The 24,958-nt window shown below is 41.9% G+C and overlaps 1 protein-coding gene across 1 annotated transcript in view; it reads left to right on the plus strand.

Moving 5' to 3' along the window:
* Nucleotides 1-8,969: 8,969 nt before the first annotated feature.
* Nucleotides 8,970-24,958, plus strand: part of ENPP1 (ectonucleotide pyrophosphatase/phosphodiesterase 1) — a 78,330-nt gene continuing 62,341 nt past the window's right edge. The window contains exon 1 of the mRNA XM_061623857.1: nucleotides 8,970-9,288. Coding sequence (XP_061479841.1) covers nucleotides 9,079-9,288 — 210 coding nt within the window. The 5' untranslated portion in view covers nucleotides 8,970-9,078. The remainder of the gene's footprint in view (nucleotides 9,289-24,958) is intronic.

Below are 24,958 nucleotides of genomic sequence, written 5' to 3' on the forward strand. Positions count from 1 at the left end.
ACATTGGGCTACACTTCCAGGGCTATAATACACTGCCTCCCTACTCCCAAATGCAAGTATAGTTCAAGGTTATTTTGCAGGGCTAGGGCAATCCACATTCTCTCAGCCATAATCCTGCCCCCTGTGACATGGGTATCATACTGATGAACTGCATTTGCATTAACAGAGTGATTTAAAAATATTTACAAAGTCAGAACAAGATCACATTTTTGAATGACATAGGAAAGTTAATGAGCTCCTCTTTGCTGCTTAGTTTTGTTATTGAGTTGACACGCTGCTGGCCACAACCACAGCTACACTAACACCCTAGATACCTGAATTGTTTTCTGTGGGGCAGAAACCATTCCATTGGCAAACATCAGCAGAAAAGATTTAAAAACAAGAGTCTAGGTAATGGGAGTCTCACTCTAGCCTTCTCTTTGTCTCATAGACTAAATCTATTTTCCTAAAAGACAATCATTGCTAGGACTTCATTTACTGGCTAAGGGCACCTCCAGACTGTCAGTATTTTGTGGGAGAGGTTCAAGTGCCTACTGGGAAATTTAGGTTTGTGCAATTAAGGTGGATTCAAGCACTCTGTTATCCTAGCACAATAGATCTACCTTAAAGATGATGGGGAAATGCATTGAAAAGTGTGGGATGAATGAATTATTAACAGAAAGATGTATGAACACTTCACAAGCAAATCAGGATAAATGTAGGTTGAATGCATACAAATCAGAAGGAATGCTCAATAAAGACTATATATGGGGCAAATGTGGCTCAGCAATACTACATGCAAGAAGGATCTTGGAATTGTTGTAAATCACAAGCTGAATATGAGCCAACAGTGTGATGAGACTGCAAAAAAGGCAAATGCTATTTTAGGATGCATTAATGGAAAATAGTTTCCAAATCGCGTGAAGTACTAGTTCCCCTCTATTCGGCACTGGTTAGGCCTTATCTTTACAGTTCTGGACATCACACTTTAAGGAGGATACAGACAAACTGGAACAGGTTCAGAGGAGGGCAACAAAGATGATCAGGGAACTGGAAACAAAGCCCTATGAGGAGAGACTGAAAGAACTGGGCATGTTTAATCTTGCAAAGAGAAGACTGGGGGGTGATATGATAGCACTCTTCAAGTACTTGAAAGGTTGTCACACAGAGGAGGGTCAGGATCTCTTCTCCATCATCCCAGAGTGCAGGGCATGGAATAATGGGATCAAGTTACAGGAAGCCAGTTTTTGGTTGGACATCAAGAAAAACTTCCTGTTAGAGCAGTACGATAATGGAACCAATGACCTAGGGAGGTGGTGGACTATCCAGCACTAGAGGCATTCAAGAGGCAGCTGGACAGCCACCTGTCAGGTATGCTTTAATTTGGATTCCTGCATTGAGCAGGGGGTTGGACTCAAGGGACTTATAGGCCCAAATCTTCTGTTCTATGATTCTACTCTGGCCTTTGACACCTGAGACATGTATTTTCTGAGACACCATATTTGGGGATTTCAGTTTGTTTTTAAATGGTTTTCAATTTTTTATTTTAAAATTGTTGTAACCTGTCCTCGGACCTTTGGGTGAAGGGCGGTAATAAATGATGATGATGATAGTTCACTGGTGAGGAAGAGATCTGGTTGTCCGTGTTTTAGAGCTGGACAAGCACCTGTCAGGTATGCATTGTTGGATTCTTACATTGAGCAGGGGGTTAGACTATGGCCTTAAAGGCCCCTGCCAACTCTAAGATTCTGTGAGTCTGTGATTCTATAATCTAACCTCTGCATAAGGTCTGAGCAAGCAAATCAGGATTAATTCGTAATGAACAGAGCTATAACAACATTGAAAGGTAGGAACAGGCTTGTTTTTCACAAAACAAATGAGGAGAATAGTGCCTGCACATTTTGCCTAATATCTACAAATATTCTACAAATGCTGGAAACTCACACATTTTTAAAATTAAAGCAGGTGATATGTGGGTTAAGGTTCATCTGGGTGGGTCAGCTGCCCCCCTTGTTCTGTTCTGGATTCCGATGGTTAGATGTGTACCTACCACATGCTTTCTCTTGCCTACTTGAATCCAGATAACTTTTAAAAATATGGGACAAAATAGTAATCTGCACCTTAGATTTAATACTTTTTAAATGTTAAGGTACTTAAAGCAGTGTTTTATGTTGGTGGAGGAAGCTGAATGTGTTTTCAGCTTCTTTCCCTTGTGAGGGTCTTTTAAAGAGGAGTTCAGCCTGTGTCTTTGTCAGGTCCATATCAACTTGAGGATACCCATGGATCTGTCCTAGATGATAGCTGAGGCAATGGTTTACAAGATGTCCTGTTTTCTGGAAAAGTCAGATCTAGTCTCAACTGTCCATTCCCTAGTCTCTTCCAGGTTTGATTATTATAATGCACTCTACTTGGGGCTGCCCTTGAAGCCAGTTCAGAAATTTCAATTACAGTAGGGCCCCGCTCATATGGCAGGTTCCGTTCCGGACCACCGCCGTAAAGCGAAATCTGCCGTAAAGCGGAACGCATTGACTAATATTGTCTAAAGTGGTGCTCGACGCCCGAAAAACGCTGTAAAAGTGGAACAAGTGCCGTAGGAGCGAGGCCTTTCTGCAATTGACAACCGCTGTATCGGTGGAACGCTGCAAAGTGGGACGCTACTGTAGTTCAAAATGCTGCTGCCATACATGGTCTGAGACACTAAGAACTTAAGAAGAGCCCTGCTAGATCAGACCAAAGGCCAGCCTAGCATCTTGATTCTGAACTGGCCAAACATATGCCTATAGGCTATGGGAAGCCCATAAATAGGACAAGAAGTGCAACCAATTGATCAAAGACTCTCTCCCCCAAATACAAATCCAGATAAAAAGGCTTCATAGGACTCAAAACATCCTCTAACAACTGAGTTCTTTATACACATTGTTTGCAAATTTTCAAGGCAATCTCTAAAGAAGAAGAAGCCAGTCACAGGAACCTGCTCTATTTAAAGAATTACTAAGAACGTAAAACAAGCCTGCTGGATTAGGCCAATGCCCCATCTAATCTGGCATCCTGTTCTCACAGCAGCTAACCAAATGCCTGTAGGAAGCTGGCAAGCAGGACCTGAGCGCAACAGCACTCTCCTCTCCTGCAGTTCCCAGCAACTGGTATTCAGAAGCATACTGCCTCCAACAGTGAAGATACAACATAGCTAGCCTGGTTAATAGCAATTGATAAGCTTTATGCTGCATAGAGATGGGTGAGAATTTTGATTCAGTGCACATTTCAAGCAGAATTTATCAAATTCACACTTTCCAAAACAATGTGAGAACTGAAAGACAGCCATCCTTTGAAATATGCATTTATTAGAATTTTGGGATGCAGTTTGCCAACTAAACAATATTCACAAAAGTGAATATATATGGGGAAAGTGTGCATAAAAAAGAATATATGAGTGAAAATAAAATGCAAAAAGTCATTATATGATGAGAAATGGCTTGCAAAAATGTGTACCTTTGTCAAAACTGTCTACAAAAATGTGCTTATTTGCATAAATTCGCACTAAAATGGTGGAGAATTTTCATGAGGATTTTTTTTAAAAAATTCCACAGATTGCTACAGAAATGTAGAGGACTGAATTTAACATTTGAGAAGTGAGAAACTGAGAGAACTGAAATTGACAGATCTTTCCATCCCTAACACTCCATGAATTTGTCTAAACCACTTTTGAAGCTATTCAAGTTGGTGGTCATCACTGCCTCTTGTGAGAGTGAATTACATAGTTTAACTTTGTGCTGTGTGAAGACATACTTTCTTTTGTTTCCTCCTGAATCTCCCAATATTCAGCTTCATTGAATGGCCCCAAGTTCTAGCTATTGGTTGGTAGATTGATCCCTTTGTCTTCCAGGTGTGGCCAATGGAAACACTTTGCTGTAAACTGGGACTGGATTTAAACTTGTGGCCCTAAGCTATAACATGAGTGAGGCCCTTCCCTCTTCAACAAATAATAATTTTTTAAAATGCAAATTATGGGCTGTGTCATCTTCTGAGGGGCGATAGCTGGGTCGTAAGCTAATTAGCTGGCAGTTAGCTGGGTCATAAATCTGCCAAGGCTGGGCAGATAACAGGAACAGGCTGTGGGAAGGTCAGAGGAGAGTTTTCGAGCAACGTACCAAGACAGTGTTCCAAAAGAGCAGTCAGGGAAATCTAAGTCCATTGAGGCAAGAGTCCAGTCCAAGGGTCTGGGTTCTGGAAGCTGTGTCTCACATGGAGTTCACGGCCGACGTTGTAGTCAGCAGCTAGCTGCAGTCAAGAACTGCCTTTTAAACCCCACTCTCTAGGACAGGTGCAGGTAATCAGCTTGTTTTCTTAAACAGTCAGATTGACGGCGTTGTTGCAATACGTGCTGGCGTCTTCGCTCTGCAGGCGGGAGGGGAGCCCCCTGTTCACTCCCTGAATCTGACTGAGGGGCTTCAGCTGTGTCCTGGACACTCTCCAGCTGCAGAAGAGCTGCATTCTCGGGGATTCTGCTTGTTCCTTTTCCTGGGTCTGTTGCTGCTGCCCTCCAGTCTTCTTCCTCCTCCTCCGCTGAGGACTGCATCCGAAGGGGGCATGACAGGCTGTACAATTAAATGGAATTTGATAGTGGTGTAGTATAGGTATTAAAAATGCAAGTTATATGTGTGCACATTCTTTATTTAGGAGTTTGTCAAACACATAACACAATTAAACAATATAATATAAGGTTATAATATATAAATTAGATGTAAATCATAAGTAATTATTCTTTGCACATATTCTTTGGTTTTTGTAAGAACAATACACATAAATCAAAAATTTAAACCATGGATAACACAAAAATTATATTAATGAAGTATAAATTTTCAAAACATTGTTACGTGATTTAACACTTGCAAAATCATCAATTACGTCATTAAATGATAAACTGTGAAGCTTGTTGCTTTCAATGCACAAAATGCTTAGAGATGAAAGTTTCTCTTGATGTATTGTTGTGTGGTATTCGTTTTTTATTCTCTTTAACTTGCTGAATGATCGCTCCTCTGAACAATTTGAAATAATCAGGCTAAGGAATAATCGAAATACAGTTTCACAATTAGGGAAGGCAGACTCTACTTTGTTCTCAATTAATATGTTGTATATATCCTGGTAAGTAAATTTTTTGTGGGAAATTTTTCTTTATGTAAAGACGAAAGTGCTTCACTTTCATAGAAGTTTTCATCCACATCTTCAAGGTAGTCCGTCATTAACAGTTTTACATTTTCTTCAAGATCTTTGTCAGATTAGTCAAAATTTAGAAGAAATGAGAATTTTCATGAAATGTTCTCATAAACTTCTGCTCTTCTTTGTAAATTTGTTTCCAACAAATCCATTATAGGAATGAAGGATTTTATCCTAAATGTATCCCTTAGGGAAAATTCATCCATTATTTTCGTTGCATTTCTGTCATTAATTTGTTTTTTTCTACTCCTCTTATTTGCTCATTTGTTGTTCACATGCGGCAAAATTTATTTGGCCTTTTTTCAAAATTATCAAAATTATTTCTTGTTGCTTGCAAAAAATAAGATAATGAATTGTACAATCTCGCACATGTACTCAACGATGTTTGAATATCTTGTAATGCTTTGCTAGTTTTATGGAACTGTTCCAATACAGAATTCCATAAAACTAGCAAAAACGTAAATTCCATTTCCTCCATTTTGTCCTGAATTACTCCGGCTTGCCTCTTGGTGTCACCACTTTCATATTCAACATTTTGAATTTTATTTAAAGCATCATTAATTTCATCATTATTGTTTAAAATTGCTGCAGTGGCTTTAGCATGTGCTTCCCACCTAGTATCAGCTAGACGTTTTGGAACAGTAGACTCAGAACGCAAATGCGATTTTAAAATGGCCCACCATTTTGTCGACACAGAAAATAGATGTATATATTTGCTGTACAACAGCAAAAAAATTCACTGCATCTACACAGCAATCAACTGCAGCTCGGTCTACAAGGTTTAGTGAATGTCCAGCAAAGGGCATACTTATTTGTTTCCAATTTTTTTTTGCTGCATTCCCTTATATTTTCCAGACATGTTGGCTGTGGTATCATAAGACTGGCTTCTATACTTCTTAAAATCAATTTTACATTGATATATAAGATAATCCAGGACTATATTGGCTAAATATTCTCCAGAATGGTTTTCAACAGGCAGGAACATTAAAAAATATTTAATAGGATGGCCATCCTGAGGAGATACGTATCTTACTATACTATTGTTAACTGATCAACATGGGACAAATCTGGCGTGGAATCAACGGACAAACTGAAGTAACCAGCTTGCCCCAAATCATCTATTTGTGTTTTGTTGATGTTGTATCTTGACATCACGTGTAGGGTAGATTATATAGATGTGTGAGGTTGCTGCTGCTGGTCCTCTGCAGTAATCTCAGCATCAAGTGTTGTGATAGCTAAAGTAGATAATGTGGATGTGTGAGGTTGCTGCTGCTGGTGGTCTCTGCTGTAATCTCAGCATCAGGTGTCGTGACAGTTGAAGTAGATGACGTGAATGTGTGAGGTTTCTGCTGCTGATAATCCCCCACAGTAATCTTAGTATCAGATGTTGTGACAGTTGAAGTAGATGATGTAGATGCTTGAGGTTTCTGCTGCTGCTGGTTAAGTCAATTATTATCGACCTCTCCCTCGGCGGATGAAGCTTCTTTTATCACAATGAAATAACTGTTGACTTTAGGCAAGCTGGATGTTTGAGCTGCTAGTAACTGCTTCTTCTTCCTCTTTTGGTATCCACTTTCAAATCTTCTCTTCATTTTTAACCTAAATAATATTTATATTTAATATAAAAAATCTAATTTGGCCAGCACATAATTTTCTTATACGCAATGCAAAAATAAGAAACAAAAGTAATGGCTGGGATACTCATGTCCTTTTATCATTCACAATTTAAAAATAAAAATAAAATAAATGCAAATCCATGAGCATGACAAATGAATAGATGATAAATGAATAGAATAATTATTTAAAAATATCAGTTATAATAACATAAAAGGAACAGCAATATTGATTTAACACGCGTAAAATCAATTTCACGATAAAATTGTTTCAAAAACGGTGTAATAGGTACATGAGCATCGCAGCCACTGGTTTAATTTGTATAAGAATGTAATACTAATTCTAACTACAAAAAATTAGATACAGAATATACTTTTTACTTTTATTGCAAGATGCAAACTTGTCAATACTTCACAAAAGCGCACAACAGTGGTTCATGTATCGAAATAAAATTGTATTCGTAATTGACTCAGATTCGCATATACACACTACACATATCAAACCACTGACCATATGCTCAACGCTTGGCTCCATGTACATGCATTACTTATAGGGTTAGTGCAGTTGATGTTGCCGCCAACATGCGAGCTGTTTTCTGCAAGAATCCAAAAGGCTGCATGTGTACGACGTTCTATAGGATTGTTTACTGGTTACTGTTGTCGGCAAGCGAGATGCAACAATGATATTCAATTTCTACCAAAAATTATCTTCATTTTGTGTGATGTTTATGGTTTCCCAGTGGCAGCGTTGTAAACTTTTATTTCTTTCTTTCTAACGCGAGGCCCCTCATAATGTGGGGCCCTAAGCTGTAGCTTGTTTAGCTTGTATCATCAGGCAGAGACAGTGATTGACTCAACACTTTCATGTGAGTATTGTGCCCACAGCGTTTAATATCCCTCTATCAAGTCCCCCTTTACTTGCCTTTTCTCTAAACTACAAAGTTCCAGATGTAGCCTTTGCTGATAGAGGAGTTGCTCCATCCCCTTGATAATTTTAGTTGCCCTTTTTCTAAGTCCTTTCTGGCTCTACTGAAAAGGTACTGTATATCTTTTACAGTATTTTATATCTTATAAAATATCCAATTTTTTTGCAGAGGGAGGGGGGAGAACAAAAATAGATATTGGCAGTTTTACTGAGTACATCCAAAGAAAGAAAAGTTATATATATTTAAAGGAACTCTTTATTTGGATATATGTATTAAGGATCTATATACTATGTATATCTACAACAGGAACAGCCTGCTCTTATTCAAACAGTATGTTTCTTCTGCAGTAACTCCTGCTGAGTTCAATGGGTTTAGTCCCAATATCAATGCATAAAAATGTAGCAGACATTTTAAAGAGAGACAAGTTTGTGTTTTCAAGGATTCCTATTGGATGTGGGAGATGAAGATGAGCATCAGATAGCCTTCATGTTTCATTTATAGATGTTCAATGAAAGGTCTGTCATAAACAGTTCCCAATATCTTTGGATGATACCTTTTAATCTTTTCAGTTTTCTGTTTCATTTTCGCCTGGACCTGAAGAGGTTAGTGCGAGTTCCAGGGTAAATAGGAAGGCTAAAATGTTCCTATACACCCGCCCTTTCCTCAAAGGAAAATACCACAGAGGGAACTGTACCGTTACATTCCCATGTAAACAACCCCTGTCACCTTCCTGCACCGTTTCTTTGGGAGCCTCGTGATCACCCTTTAAACTTTTGCTACCATTACCATCATCCAGTAGAGATGACGGTGATGATAATCATTACAATTGAGCTAATGTGGTGTAGTGGTCAGAGTGGTGGACTAGGAATCTCGGAGACAAGGGATCAAATCCCCACTCAGCCTGAGGATAAGGGGGGGAGGGGGGAAGAGGAGAACCAGGCAAGCCACTTTGTGACCTCCTTGGAAGAAAGGTGGGATCTAAATGTAATAAAACAAGTAACTAAAGTTTTCCAGAGGCACCAGATGAGGCTTCTCATACCATACTCTCATGGGACAGGTGAGCGGGCAGCGGAAGATCATGCGAATACAAATCGGGGGAAAAAGCCGCTCAGCTCTCCAGAGAGCGAGGCGGCCGAGGGGGGTGGGCGAGACAGGAAACCAAGGAATCCGGAGCGCTGAGTTCTTTACACCTCCACCTTGGGCCGCCTGAGGGAAGCTCGCCAAAACAAGCAAGGGAGAGAGGCGGAGCCGAGGCCTCTGGCTGCCATCTTATTAACAGAGCTTGCACGAGGGGGAGGGCGAGGCGCGCGGGAGCAGCGGCAGCAACAGCAGCAGCAGCAGGGACAATGGAAGGCGATGCCCTTAGGAACAGCCAAGCCAAGGGCAGCCCCGCGGTGAGGAACTGCCAAGAGAAAAGCTTCCGCGGCGAGGGGTCAGGGCTGCAGAATTCAGCCGCGGTGCCCATGCTGCCGGCTATGGAGCTGGCGGAGGAGCCGGAGAAAGCGGCGCCCAGAGGCAAAGTCAAGGACCCCAACCCCTACAAACTTCTATCCCTGGTAAGGAAACTCCCGCGGAACCGGCGCATTTTTAGAGCCCGCCTGAGCCTGGTGTGTAACGAGGTGGATTGAGAGCTTCTGGACTTGGAGTGGGGGCATCTGGGGTCAAATCACACTTGGCAAAGTAGCTTACCTCGCAGGGTTGCTGTGAGGATAAAATGGGATGCCTCTCTTCTGTGCTGACATGAGCTCACTGGAAGAAGGCAAGCTTTCAAAAATGATGATGACGATAATCTTCCTATATTTACAAAGAGGGAAGCAGGTAGACTGTTCTGCTTAGGGCCATTCAGTGACTCTTATAGATTTCCATTCATGATTTGCATCATAAAGTGACACACACCTAGGCTGGACAGCTCCATCTAGTAAGATGCCTTGTATTTAGAAATCACAAGTTTCAGTCTGGCCTTTGGCAAGTTAGCTTCTACCAATACAGGCAAATACTCTCTCTGTGTGTGCTGGAATGTCTTACTTCAGCTACAACTTTACTAGGAGAAAAGGTGGGATAGAAATTTAATAAAATAAATATCAAATTTTCATTGCTGTGTTTCAGCCCTGGAGCATGTGAAACAAATAAAAAAGAAGTGGGTGCCTCTGAGCATGGACAGAGTTCAGTTTCCTCATAGTCCTACATGTGTGGTGTCAACCAGCAGAAGTTCCAGTTAAGAGGATGAGCCTGTCAGATAGGTTTTAATCACAGCATCTACCTATTTGAAATTATCCACTAAATAGCAAGGAGGTTGTTTTAAACACACTCATACTGGGGCATACAAACAGTATGATGTGTAGCAAACTAGTGGTTCGCCAGATATTGAGCCTGCCAAGCTGACATTGGCAGTGATCTATGTCTGTGAATTAATATTCAAAAGTGCATATAGTGTATTTTACAGTTATCCATTTTCACTCTTTAACCATTACTTGCCTTTAGAGTACTTAAAATTGCCTCACCCTTCTAATGGAAGCTATGTGACTATGAGGACTCTGTACACATCACAGTGAAAGAGTGTTAGTTATTCCAGATTAATTACTGCAGCGTACATAGGAGTGGCCTTGTGTATGTGTAACCTGGAGCCTTATTTATTTCACAGGAATGGTTTGAAGAGGACTTGAGTTGAGTATATGTTATAACCTGCCCTTGGGATAAAGTTAGAAATCACCTTAGCCTGCAGCTATACTGCCCCCTTCCACCCATGATTAGGGTTGGTATGCCTTATGTACACTCTCATTGCTGACCCTTCCTCATCCAGCAGCTACGTAATGTGAAATAGTGTTGGACTCTGCATTTTTCTTCATCACATTTTAATGGGAAATCTGATAATACAGAAACACCTTTTTAGAACTTCACTATATGTGGAATCCTAGAGGAAAATGTGCTAGTAGTGTGGTGTAGTGGTTAAGGTGTTGGACTGTGACCTGGGAGACCAGGGTTTGAATCCCCACACAGCCATGAACCTGACTGGGTGACCTTGGGCCAGTCACTGCCTCTCAGCCTCAGAGGAAGGCAATGGTAAACCACCTCTGAATACTGCTTACCATGAAAAACCCTATTCAGAGGATTGCCATAAGTTGGAATTGAGTTGAAGACAGTCCATTCATATTTTTCTACACATTTACTCCTTTACTGAGGCACCTAGCTGGGATCAGTGTTGCCCTAGAGGAGAGCATCTGCTCTGCTTTTAAGACTGAGTAACACTTCTGGACCCAGCCTGATGTAAAGCTAAAGCCTGAAAATACCACCATAGCACTCATCACCCTGGGGATTTGAGAATGGGATTTTAAATTTCTTCAGTGGATCTCAGTCTCTTTTAAAATATAATAAATACTTCTTTGATGTGTGTTTGAAGGTTAAGCTAAAGTCTCATTGCCCAGCAGGCTTAAGTGATGGAGTGCAGACAAAACTGCAGCCCTTGTGATTAAGATCATTGCAGGGTTAATTTTTTTTCTGCTGCTGCTGAGCAATAATATATCTAATCTTTTGGAATTTATCTGTCTGGGTCTTCAGAAACTTGCTTTGGAAAGGAATCTTGCTAAGTATCCTTTGTAGCCCAAATAAGTTGCATCATGTTTCAATCAAGCTGGTACACTTAAAAGTATTGGGCTGCCTGTTTTGAAATTCCCATAACTATCCACAAAAGCAAATAGAAAGGAGATTCCTGATGTCTATCAGTGAAAACAATGCCCATCTGGCAATCAAAAAAGAGAGAAAGACAGTAGAAGCACATTCCAATTTGCTACTCATTATACAGCCACTCACTATAGTCAGCATGGAGTTTTTGTGTTCCACAATGTTAACTTGAAAATTCCCCCCATGCCATTCTGATCCTTCCCATCGGGGCCAGCAACAGCTTGCCCTGGGCCTTGGCATGTGTGCGCACACATGTGTGCACACGCAGCTGTGCGTATGCCCCACTTACCTGTCTCCTGTCTTTTGCGGCTATGTGGGATGCACACACAGCACTACCATTAACCAAGATGGTGGCCAAGATTTCCCTAAGGGGCTGAAGCCTCCGCCACCATCTTGGTTGATGGCACTCATGCATGCTGATTTTTAATTAATTTAATTTTTTTTGGCTTGAACTCAATGATAATGTCAGGCATGCTCAGGAAGAACCAACTGTCAGTGTTCTAAAACCCAGACTCACAGCTTCCGGGCTTGCCTAATCAGGGGGCTACACCCACACCAGACTTTGATTTCATGTGAGACAGTCATGGCTTCCCCCAGAGAATCCTGGGAAGTGTAGTTTGTGAAGGGTGCTGAGAGAAGACACCTATTCCCCTGACAGAGCTCCAGTGGCCAGAGTGATTTAATAGTCAGCCGCTCTGATTGAAGGTCTGTGAGGGGAACAGAGCATCTTCTAGCAACTCTCAGCATCCTTCACCAGCTACACTTCCCAGGATTCTTTGGGAGAAGCCATGACTACCTAAAGTGAAATAACAGTCTGGTGTGGATGTGGCCAGGGTCAGTTTTGGTTTAAATTTGGCTGGGAGGCTACATGTGCCTGCTGTAGAAAAAAAAGGGGGGGACCCTGAAAAAGAATGATACTATTTACAATGTTTTCCTTTTGGAAAGGAAAGGGGCTTTCCTTCTGCCCAGTGCCCACCCACCCGCCCAATCTCCTCCCCTCCCCTCCCCTCACCTTCCTGCCCTCCTCTTCCCCCTGCCCCCAGGTCAGTTTCACCTATCCTAAGCATGATTGCACAGGAGGAAATCCCACTGAAGTAAAAAAGCATGCAAATGATCAAACCTGCCCTCCACTCCTCCCTCCTATCCCCTCCTACTTTGCCCCTTCTCTCTTCCTTCCTTCACCCCTCTCTTCCCCTCCCCCATTCCCTTCCAATCCCCTCCTTCCCCCTCCTCCTCCTCATCCCCTCCGCCCTCCGCCCTCCCCTTCCTCCTCCCCCATGGGCAGTTTTACCTATCCTAGGACTATGACCTGGAAGACCAGGGTTTGAATCCCCACCCAGCCATGAAGCTCACTGGGTGACCTTGGGCCAGTCACTGCCTCTCAGCCTCAGAGGAAGGCAATGGTAAACCACCTCTGTATACTGCTTACCATGAAAACCTTATTCATAGGGTTGCCATAAGATGGAATTGACTTGAAAGCAGTCCATTTCATTTTCAAGCATGATTGCACAGGAGTAAATCCTATTGAACTCAATAAGTATGCAAATAATCAAACCTGCCCTCCCCTCCTCCTCCCTCCCATCACCTCCCTTTTGCCCCTTCCCTCCCTCTTCCTTCACTCCTCCCCCTCCTCTTTCAATCCCCTCCTCCCCTCTCCCCCTTCTTCCTTCCCTGTACTTTCCCCTCCCCCTCCTCCCCCATGGTCAGTTTTACCTATCCTAGCCGTGGTTGCACAGGAGTAAATCCCATTGAACTCAATAGACATGCAAATGATCAGACCTGTCTTTCCCCTCTTTTCCCTCTGCTCTCCCTTCTTTCCTCCCCTCTTCCTCCTCCCCTGCCCACTCCCCTAGGCTTGTAGAAGCTAAGTGTGGAGCCCCCACAAGGGGCGTCAGTGCTGGTGGACCCTACTGGGTCAGTGGATTCTCACTGGCTGCTTGAGGATTCAGGGTGTTGTGTGCTGACACCATCTCTGTATGATGTGATCAAACTGTTTAGTTATTTAAGTATTTATTTAGAAGATTTCTAGATCACTTAATCATGACATTCTCTAAGTGATGAAAAAATAAAATCATCAATGAAACATAACTTAAACCTAGCTTAATGAAGCTGTCAGTTACAATTTAAGTTGCAACAAAAATATTATAGTGAGAACTGTAAAGCTGGCCAAGTGAAGGATATTCTTGTGAAGCCACCACAGTTATGAGATCTTCTTAAGAAGGATTTGAAATTGGTTTACCCTCCTCCCATTTCATTGTATCAGAACAATTGTTCTCTTGGAAAATCTACACAATTTTTTAAAAAGTGTCAGCTTAAAAAGGATCACCCTTTATCTTTTTTTTCTAGGCCAATGTTCCCAATATATTTGTATTCTGTGGAATAATGAACAAGATGCCTACCTTTATATCTAAAGTATGGAGGCTAACCTGCTGTCGGTTTCTATAGCGATTGTGTTAGGACACAGTACCACTTACACTACTTTTAGATGCACATTAGGCCATAAAACCTTTATGAGGTGTGGACTATGACCTCTGTAAAGTTAGTCATTTAGTATCTTGGAGAAGATGCTGTTCTATATCAGTAGAGAAATACAGCAGAGGAGGATGAATGATAGGAACATATAGCAGAAATTTAAAAATAGATACAGGAGGATCTGAATAATGGCTAGGTTTTATATTTGGAAAACAATGGAACAGCTGTAATGATCTTTTCTCTATACCAAAAGCATTGATGCAACCTGAAATCTGTTAACAGCTAACAAAGGCTAATCTCATAAAGACTGTAAGTCTCCTTCTCTGTCTCTTGGACTGCCTTCAAGTAAATTCTGACTTATGGCAACCCTATGAATAGGGTTTTCATGGTAATTGGTATTCTGAGGGGGTTTACCATTGCCTTCCTCTGAGGCTGAGAGGCAGTGACTGGCCCAAGGTCATCCAGTGAGCTTCATGGGTTTGTGGGGATTTGAACCTGGTCTCCCAGGTTGTACTCCAACACCTTAACCACTACACCACACGGGCTCTCTCTCTGCCTCTTAGACTTTTAGAATTGCAGATTTTTTCTTTTGTTTTAACACAGCATTACACAACCTTTTTTGACCCAACGCCCCTTTGCAAAATCTTTTTGTGCCCGATGCCCCCCTCAGATTAAGTATATGCCAATGCTTCCTATTCTTCCCTTAAAATATGAGTAATGCATAAAAGGTATTTTCAATGATTATTACTGATCGTTTTATCATGCCTTTGTATTGCACTTAGATTACACATTGAATTTTTAGTATGATTTATTAATATACGTACATAGTTATAGAAAAGTAAATAAAATGAGATTTATTATAAAATACTAGTGTGATCCTTGAGCTTGATGAGTTTTGGCTAACTTCACAATATCTGGAGTATACTTGGATAGTAATATTCTTAAGTCATCATGACTAACAATACCCAAATGGTTTTGATTCTTCACTAGTATGCAATTCACTGCACTAAATCCTAACTAATTAAGTCCACACAGTATGAACCAATAGAATACACTGTGTTACTTAACAACAAACTTATTCAGTTTACCGGCATTGTTTCGTTAAACAAGTTCATTTAAACATCACAGAAACAACGGGTAGAGAGTGTGTCCCATTCCTGAAGAAAACCAGCGAATAACTGACTGTCTGCGTCACCCGTTTGCACATGGCACTCATACGTTGGAAGAATGCGCCCTCCACCAATACACCCAGCTTATCAAACACTCTCTCGTGATTGGTTCCAACGTCCTTCAAGACAGCATTGGAACATTACCTAGTGCCAGGGCGTGGCTAATATCCCCATTCCTTGATATGACACTGGCCGCTATCCAGAATTTCTAAAGAGCGCACACTATTTATAGTGTTATTTCCATAAATTGAGACTATTAAATACATTCTAACTGGGGACAAAACAGTTTAAACATTAATGATTTGCGTATTAAATAAAATTAAACTTAAATGCTTCAACTGTCGCATCAGACCGGCAAATGTCAATGCCCCCCAATGAACCCAAACGCCCCCCTAAAGTTTGTAGCCATGCCAATGCCCTCTGAAAGGCTGTAATGCCCCCCAGGGGAGGCGCTACCCCCCACGTTGGGAATCTCTGTTTTAACATTATGCCAGTTTCAGCACTACCCTCCTCAGATTTTCTTAATGTCCAGCCTAATGAAGATTTCAAAAGAACTCAAAAGCGTGACATTTTGTGACATTTTGATAGGCCCTAAGAAACATATTGCAGGGGCATCACTACTGGGGTGCGGAGGGTGCGGCCTGCACCCGGGTGTCACCATGACAGGGGTGACACCCAGAGCCGCCCCGCGCCGTTGCCTGGCAAGGCTGCTCCAACTCCTCCTTGGAGGCGGGCAGGCGAGACCGGGAGCAGCAGCAGCAGGGCGAGGGAGGCGCGCCGGCATTCCCAGGCCTTCTCTGGCTGGGTGCCCCTCTGGGGAGCACCCTCCTAGGGGCATGGATGAGGGTGGCTGGCCTGAAGCGCGAGTGCGCATGTGCACGCACGCATGCCCAGCCACCTCGTCCATGCCCCTGGGAGGGCGCGTGCCGGAGGTCCGTACCCCCCTGCACTCCTGCTAGTGACGCCGCTGCATATTGCCCTTCTGCAGATTCTTCTATGTACCAGCTTGGCTATCTATGCCTTCTCTAAATAGGAAGATGATACATGCACCAGTGCAGTTTCTTGAAACAATAACATTGCAATCCTAAACATGTCTAGCAAATCCTATTTAATTCTGTGGGGCTTATCCCAGGCAAGTGGGGTTAGGATTGTAGCCTAAATTATCTTCTATTAAAAATATCAAGTAGAAGTTCCCAACTCCCCAGACATTGTCAAGCAGTGCCCTGTAATGGCAATATGCAAGAATACACAAGGTAGACAGGATAAATCTCTAGGGAGCGACAAGGGAGTATGACAAAGTTGAATGTATCTGTAGTGCAGTGAAATTTGGTGTGTTTGGTGCATTAATGTGAGATGGTCTATGTTTTGGAAGCTGTGACTGGGGATTGGGGATACTAGAGGTTGTTTCAGGATTGCTCCTGATGTAACATACAAATAGATGTCATGAAAATTTGATGGTTTGATTATCTCCGCATGGAGACGCTACATGCTGATTTGTCATCTATGGATGTATCATGAATTGCATCCACAAACAGGGTATGATTGGAACTGAGGATTGTGTTAATGGATTCCTTTGGGAACTGTTATCATTTTATTTATTTATTTTCTTATATTGTCAATTTTTAAACTATTCTTCATCATTTAAGATGCCAGGGTGGTTTACAATAATTATCATTAAAACAATAAAATAAAATCAGAATGAATGTTCAATAATCAGGTCAACTAACTGTCCCCAGATAGCAGCATGCACCTCCAATGGGAAGGAAGAGGCACTATCCTGTGTCACTGCACAGTGGGCTACACCCTTTGGCAGAACAATGAGAAGGGCATACCTAGAAGATCTCAGGGCCCAGGCAGCCTGATATGCAATATTTCAACATATGGTGCCTATATGAGCATAGAAATATGGACTGGAAGAAGCCCAAAAAGATCTTTTCCCCCATCAATTGGCCCTTATCAGGCCTGTGTGCTTTTGACTTTTGATGTCAACCACTTCTACATATATGAAAGAATGTTGCTGTTTGCATCTGTACTAGTATGTGGATGATGATTAATACCACTTGTTTGTACTTATGTTATACCAAAAGTGAAAGAGCAGCATAACCAAGAACTAAAGTGTCTAAGGTCTAAAGGGTGATGGGTTGAATGTGGGCCAATAAATTGGCTGAATCCTGAAAAGACAGAGGTGTTATGTATCCAGAGTTCTCATGTCTGGGAGGTGGGGAGTAAAGAGCAGGTTCGCAGCTTGGGAGTACTCTGGGACCCAACATTGTCAATGGAGGCTCAGGTGGCTTCAGTGGCTAGAAGTGCCTTTTTTCAGCACTGGCTGGTTTGCCAGCTTTGGCCCTTTTTTGACAGAGATGACTTAGCCACAGTGCTCCATGCTCTGGTAACTTCCAGACAGGATTACTGCATTACATTCTACACGGAGCTGCCCTTGAAGATGACTCGGCAACTTCAGCTGGTCCCAAATGCAGCAGCCAGATTACTGGCTAGGGTTCCCTTTAGATCTCATGTTTTAAAACAGCTGCATTGGTTGTCAATTTGTTTCTGAGCAATTAAAGGTGCTCACATTAGTGTTTAAAGCCCTAAATTACTTAGGTCCCAAATATCTGAAAGACCTCTTCCTTCCCTTGGATGTTGATATCAGCAGAGGTGGCCCTTTTGGTAGTTCTGCCATCCTCAGATGTTTGGGGGTGGTGGTGGCCAAGGAAAGATCATTCTCTGTGGACCGGATAAAAGGAGGGCAACAAGGATGATCAGGAAACTGGAAACAAAGCCCTGTGAGGAGAGACTGAAAGAACTGGGCATGTTTCGCCTGGAGAAGAGAAGACTGAGGGGAGATATGATAGCACTCTTCAAGTATTTGAAAGGTTGCCACACAGAGAAAGGCCAGGATCTCTTCTTGATCACCCCAGAGTGCAGGACACGGAATAATGGGCCCAAGTTACTGGAAGCCAGATTTCGACAACATTGGGAAAAGCTTCCTAAATGTTGGAGCAGTACAACAATGGAACCAATTACCTAAAGAGGTAGTGGACTCTCCAGCACTGGAGGCCTTCAAGAGGCAGCTGGGCAGCCACCTGTTGGGTATGCTTTAATTTGGATTCCTGCATTGAGCAGGGAGTTAGATTCGATGGCCTTATAAGCCCTTGCCAATTCTACAATTCTATGATTCTACTCTGCACTTTGATACCTAAGACATGTATTTTTAAGACCCACCCTATTTTGGGATTTTAGGTTGTTTTAAAATTATTTTTAATGTTGCATATTAAAATTGTTGTAACCCATTCTGGGACCTTTGGGTGAAAGGCAGGTAATAAATGATGATGTTGATGAAGATGATGATGATAGTACGCTGGTGAGGAATAAATCTGGTTGTCTGTGTTTTAGAGATAAAACTTTTAAGTTAATGCTGTGCCATATGAGGGTGAACATGTTTTGTGTGCCCAGTATATAATATAGATCTCTTAGTGGGATGATTTCCTGGAAAGCACACACCACTCTTACAAGGAGGGATAGTTTGCTTTTGTTTTTTAGAAGAAAAAGACAACCCAGAGTTATATGCCCTTAAATGGTACGTGCTTTGGCATACTCATAACAGAGCAGTGGTTCTCTGCCAGTATGTAGATATGAACAGCTTGGAAATGTACTGCTGCAACCTTGCATCTCACTTTATTGAAAATGTTAGCTTTTTAATAAACTTGTTTGCCCTTCTGGACCATGCACCTATATTTGCAGGCTTTTATCACTGCTTCTGTGGCTCTGTGGCTGCAATCCTATCCACATTTACCAGGGACTAAGACCCATTGAACGTAGTGAGACTTATTTCTGAGGAAGCATGCAGACAACTGCTCTGTGTATGTCTGTTGCCATGAAAGATGAACTGCAATAGACTTGGCTCAGGAGTCTCTACCTTTTCACGCTTCTTCCATTTAACAGTAGCTTGGTCCTCTTTTCCTTGATTTCAGCTCACTAGTAATCAGATTAGGTTCTTGAACAGGGATGGGGAAGTTGTGGCATTGGTTTTGCTGGACTTGAACTCCCGTCATTCCTGATAATCGGCTATGCTGGTTGGGGCTGATAGGAGCTGGATGACAACATCTGGAGGGCCACAGGTTACCCATTCCTGCTCTTGAATGTGGTGACAGCTGACAGTGGGAACAATATATGTGAGAGCCAGTGTGGCATGGTGGTTAGAGAGTTGGACTAAGGACTGTGAGACCAGGGCTCAAATCTGGACTCAGCCATGAAGCTCACTTGGCATTTACCATTCCTCAGTCTATCCTACTTCACAGGGTTGTTGTGAGAACAAAATGGGGACAGGGAAAGCCATGTATGCCACCTTGAGCATCTTGGTGGAAAGGTGGGATATAAATAAATAGGTTTAAGGTTCGGTCACCGGCATCTCCAGATAAGGTTTGAAATCCTGAAGAGTTGTTACCAGTCAATATAGATTACTGCACTATATGGACCAATGATCTGACTCTCTATAAGGCATCTTCCTTTTTTCTTTGCCTTTTAGAATGCTTTAGAATTTGACAGGAAGAAAATCCCCTCATTCTTGGTTTTAGGAAACGTTGCCTTTTGCATTGTTTTCTGTACATTCAAAGGGGTGAAAAGGGAAGCACTGAAGCTGTAGAAACAATAATCTAACAAAGTCTTTACTTTTATTTTGTCAGTTATACTAATCTCTTTCAGAAGAAAGCTATAATTGAAGAAAGTTTATACTAGAATGGTGAAAGGCAAATAATACATAAAATTTATCTTTAATAAGACTGAAACTTCATTTTACCTTTTATGCTTCTCTCCTGCTGAATTTGGCCTATAAAAAATCTTTTTGCAGTTTCTATACTTAGATATGCTGGTTATTAGTTGTCAGTTCCTGCATGAAAACAAGTTGTAATTTCCTAAAATGCACTTCAGTGTTTAATCACAATGACTGGCAATGATGCATTCAAAATTATCTTGTTCTTTTTGGTAGAAATCACACAGCGCATACCAATAGTTTTTGGGAATGTCCACCTTAGCTGCTAATAGGACTAGCCCTTTGGCATGTTGCTTTGTGAAGTAGAAATAATAATAATTTCACCCCTGTTAAAAGTTAACCCTGAGCTGTTGAAGGTCAAATTAGGCTGAAAGGCATACAAATGCAAATGTTTCATGTAGCAGAAATTGGCAAAACTCTTCTACTAGCTGACTTCATGCAACCGCATGGTAAATAGGTGGCCAGGAGGATAGGTATGGTGGTGGTGACTGTTTCAGAGTTCTGAGGGGTAATTGCTCATAACATTCCATATGTGGTTGCCAGATGAGCGCATCACGATTCAAAGCATAGCATAAAACAAGCCCTTTGGAAACCCCATCTTTGGCTTATCTGGAACTAATCTCAGCCATGTGAAGTATTCTTCATGCACTTATTGCCATTGCATATTTGCTATAACACATGCACTCCACATGCCACAAAATGTGTTAAGTGCATTTCTGGATTGATGATGATGATGATGATGATGATTATTATTATTATTATTATTGGACCTAGATCCCCACAATTTATATGGCACCTTTATACGGCTCATGTTGATTTGCAAGCAATTGGCATGGCTGACCGGTGGTAGTGAAGTATCAGAATGTAGTTTGCTCCAGTCAGGAATAAAATACACAGGGAATAAGATACGTGTCTGGGTATATGTCTGAGGAGGTGTTGATTATTCCTGCACTTTCAATTTTACACAAAGGTAGTAAACCATACAAGTATATCCTTAGGACCTAAGGCTTAAGTTATTCATCACCCTCCAAGTGCTCTCCGGGGCCTTTGATTCATGAATGTTTTTTCTGGATCATTCCAAAGTATACAAATCTGCTTCTGTGATTATGCATTTGTCCAAGGTGACAGATTACATAAAACACTTCATAGTGGCATGTTGTAAAAATGCAGGGTGTGCCTTACATGGTGTATTTCTCTTTGCAGCATTTGTTAGCTTTACAGTGATAATGGCCAAGTTGCAAGAAATGCCCTTAAGAGTTGTAGAATTTGTGTGAAACTGCCAATACAGACATACTGAACAAAATACTTCTATGAAATATTGACATTCAGCTGGGCTGCCATCTGGCTTCTTTGGAATCTAATGGCATCACATATATTTTAAAAAAAGATTTTAGCCACGATGCTACTCAATGGATAATTTTAAACTTGCATATATGTAATTCATTGGAATATCATTGTGCAATGTCATTTTTCACTCGATGTGGTGTAGTGGTTAAGGTGCTGGACTATGACCTGGGAGACCAGGGTTCAAATCCCCACACAGCCATGAAGCTGACTGGGTGACCTTGGGCCAGTCACTGCCTCTCAGCCTCAGAGGAAGGCAATGGTAAACCACCTCAGAATACCGCTTACCATGAAAACCCGATTCATAGGGTCGCCATAAGTCAGAATTGACTTGAAGGCAGTCCATTTTCATTTTTCATAAGATTATAAGCTAAGGAAGTGCTGAATTTGCAGAAGAAAAGGAGTGACAAAATCCATAGTTTTAAAACATAAATGATCGTAAAGGAGTTAAAATGGAGGGTATGTTTAGTATGGTATGTATGATTAAGTAGCTACAAGAGCTGGAAATCCGAAAAGGAGACTGGGACATTAATATTTCACTCATTCAATGGGCTGGGTGACATGCCACACATTTGTATCATCTCAGAAATATGGGAGTCATTATTACACTAATCTTGAAATAGAATTGAGGGGAGAAAAGGGGGGGAGGAGATATCCATTAATTGCAGGCAAAATTGTGTTTTGGTTAACCCATGCCTGAATCATCGCTTTCTGATTAGCATTATTTGTTTTTGAAGTAGATGTTTATGTTGGAATTGAGGGAGAGAAGAGGAATGAAGACAGAGTGAATGGATGAAATAGTGCTCAGATGGAACAGGTTATGAACGATGAAAGGCTGGAGAAGTCCAGAGAACATGGGAGTTGACGCAGGACAGCAAAGTGTGGGTGAGGGATAAGTGATAAGGAAAGATGTCTCTATGGTTGATATTATTATACAGCCACGATGGTAGCTGTTGTATATACTATAGCCAGCATGGATTTTTCACATTCCGCAATGTTCAATTGAAAATAGAGGCCATGCTATTCAACTGCTTCCCATAAGCTCATTTCAAAACAAAACCTTACAAAACATATAGTCCTGAACTCAGAAACACTTGCTTAACAATCCTCTACATTTTCATGGTGATACACAAAACACTCAGAGAGAATAGAGAGTTCAAAGTGAGAAGAGAAGAAAGGGAAGAGACAAGAAAAATAATCCAGACTCCTGTTGGACTTTTTTCTGTCAGTGGTCTCATAAATTGTTGAAATTAATTAAAAATCAGCCATGTTCACAGAGTACCTGTAATCCTGTTACTGACCTTGCCCCATACTCTGACCTTCATCCTCTGCAGTTTAAAAGTTAAAAAAAATGCCTGGCTGATTTTTAGTTAATTTAAGAAATTTAATATTGAAGTCAATAATAAGTGTGGGCATGTGCAGTAAGAACCAACTATCAGTGTTCTAAAAGCCAGACTCATAGCTGTTTGGCTTGCCTAATCAGGTGGCCACACCCACACCAGACCTTTATTTCACTTTAGACAGTCATGACGTCCCCCCAAAAAATCCTGGGAAGTGTAGTTTGTTAAGGGTGCTGAGAGTTGTTGGAAGACTCCTATTCCCCTGACAGAGCTCCAGTGGCCAGAGTGGTTTACCAGAGTCCCTCTTCTGGGGACTGTAGCTCTGTGAGAAGAATAGGGCATATCCTAGCAATTCTCAGCACCCTTCCCTAACTACACTTCCCAGGATTATTTGGAGGAAGCCATGACTGTTTAAAGTGAAATAAAGGTCTGGTGTGGATGCGGCCAGGGACAGCTTTGGTTTAAATTTGGGTGAGAGACTACATGTGTCTGCTGTAGAATAAAAAGGTGGGGGAAACCCTGAAAAATGATACTGTTCACAATGTTTTCCTTTTGGAAAGGAAAGGGGCTTTCCCTCTGTCCAGTGCCCACACACCCAATCTCTTCCCCTTCCCCTCCCTCTCCCCTTCCCCTTCCTCCCTACCCCTATCCTTCCTCCCCTTCTCTCCTCCTTCCCCTCCTTCTCCCTACTTGCCCCCCAGTCAGTTGCACCTATCCTAAGCATGATTGTACAGGCGTAAATCCCATTAAACACAAAAAGCATGCAAATGATCAAACCTGCCCTACCCTCCTCCTCCCTCCTATCCCCTTCCTTATGCCCCTTCCAATCTCCTTCCCCTCTCCCCTCCCTCCCCCATGGTCAGTTTTACCTATCCTGAGCATGATTGCGTGGGAGTAAATCCCATGGAACTCAATAAGCATGCAAATGATCAAACCTACTGTTCCCTCTTCCTCCCTCCTCCTCCCTCCTATCCCCTTTCTCCTCACCCCTCCCCTTCCAATCCCCTCCACCCTCCTTCCCCCCTCCTCCTTCCCTCTCCCCCTTCTCCTCCTCTTCCCATGGTCAGTTTCACCTAACCTAAGCATAATTGCATGGGAGTAAATCCTACTGAACTCAAGAAACATGCAAATGATCATGCATGCTTTTCCTGTCTCCCTCTCTCCTCTCCTTCCGCCTCTCCCCTCTTTCTCCTTCCTCCTCTCCACCCTCTCTCCTCCTCCTCTCCCCTCTTTCTCCTTCCTCCTCTCCGCCCTCTCTCCTCCTCCTCTCCCCCTTTCCCCTCCCCTTCTTCCCCTCCTTTCCCCTCCTGCTTCTTCCCCCCTCCCCTCTTCCTTCTCCCCTGCCCACCCCAGTCCTCACTCCCTCCCTCTTCTCCTCCTCCCTCATGGTCAGTTTCACCTGTGCTAAGCATGACTGCAGAGGAGTAAATCCCATTGAACTCAATAAGCATACAAATGATCAATCCATTCTCAGCAAACTTGCACAGGATCTCATTTCTTATTTCCCGGATCAAAAAGCAGAGTAATTCACTAATAGGCAAAAAAAAACCCCTTTCTGTTTAAGAACGTACCTATACCCAACAGATACTTCTATCAAACTTTAAAAAGCAAGGAAATTGGGCAGCTATAGTGAATGCACCAGGGGAGCAGGAGACCTGACCTCTCTGACATATTGTATTGCCCTACAAATTTGTAAAAATGCAAACACAATTTGGGTTGGTCTTTCACAGTCTAACATGTGCCTCTGAGCATATGGTGAGTGGTGGTAACACCTGCAATCAGCCCAAATAACAGAAACAAGAGATGTGCTGTGCTGATCTTGTTTTAGCAGGGAGGAAGCAACAATATTAAGACAGTTGATATAGTTCAGATTGTCACTTTAAATATGTCTGATTTACGTTGCAGTTTTAGTGAAGTTTCCTATAGTAAATTATTTCCTTTTGCTTCTGTTTCTGTGAATATGTGAAGTACAGCAACACTTTGCATAATTTACATTAAAAATATCCAAAAACTATTATGGAATAACGACACTGAGTATTCTGCAGAATAGTTTCCAATGGACATGAGGAGTGTCTCAGTTTGCACAGGTTAAAACAGTGGGAGGTGAAATGTATTTTAGCAAATCTAGGTATGCTCCATGTTTTTAACTGACCATTGCTACCCTTCCTTAAGTGGGGTGGTTTAAGCATAGCAGGCTGAAAACATGCATATTGGGCAGGCCAAGTTTGTTTTTTTCAACAGCTAGAGTTATTGCTTAAGTAGCAACATATGATAATCAGTCTGATTTTACATCAAACTGCAGTTTCATATTCAATTGTTGATGTACCCAAAACAGAAATGGAACATAATTTCCAGTTTGAAACACAAAAGGGTGTCTTTACCATCATATGACACTGACCAATAAAAAGACTTTGAAATAAATAAAAATAAATTTGACACAGATTTGTAGGATGAA

This window comes from Rhineura floridana, chromosome 4 (assembly GCF_030035675.1).
Source record: "Rhineura floridana isolate rRhiFlo1 chromosome 4, rRhiFlo1.hap2, whole genome shotgun sequence".
Lineage (NCBI taxonomy): Eukaryota > Metazoa > Chordata > Lepidosauria > Squamata > Rhineuridae > Rhineura > Rhineura floridana.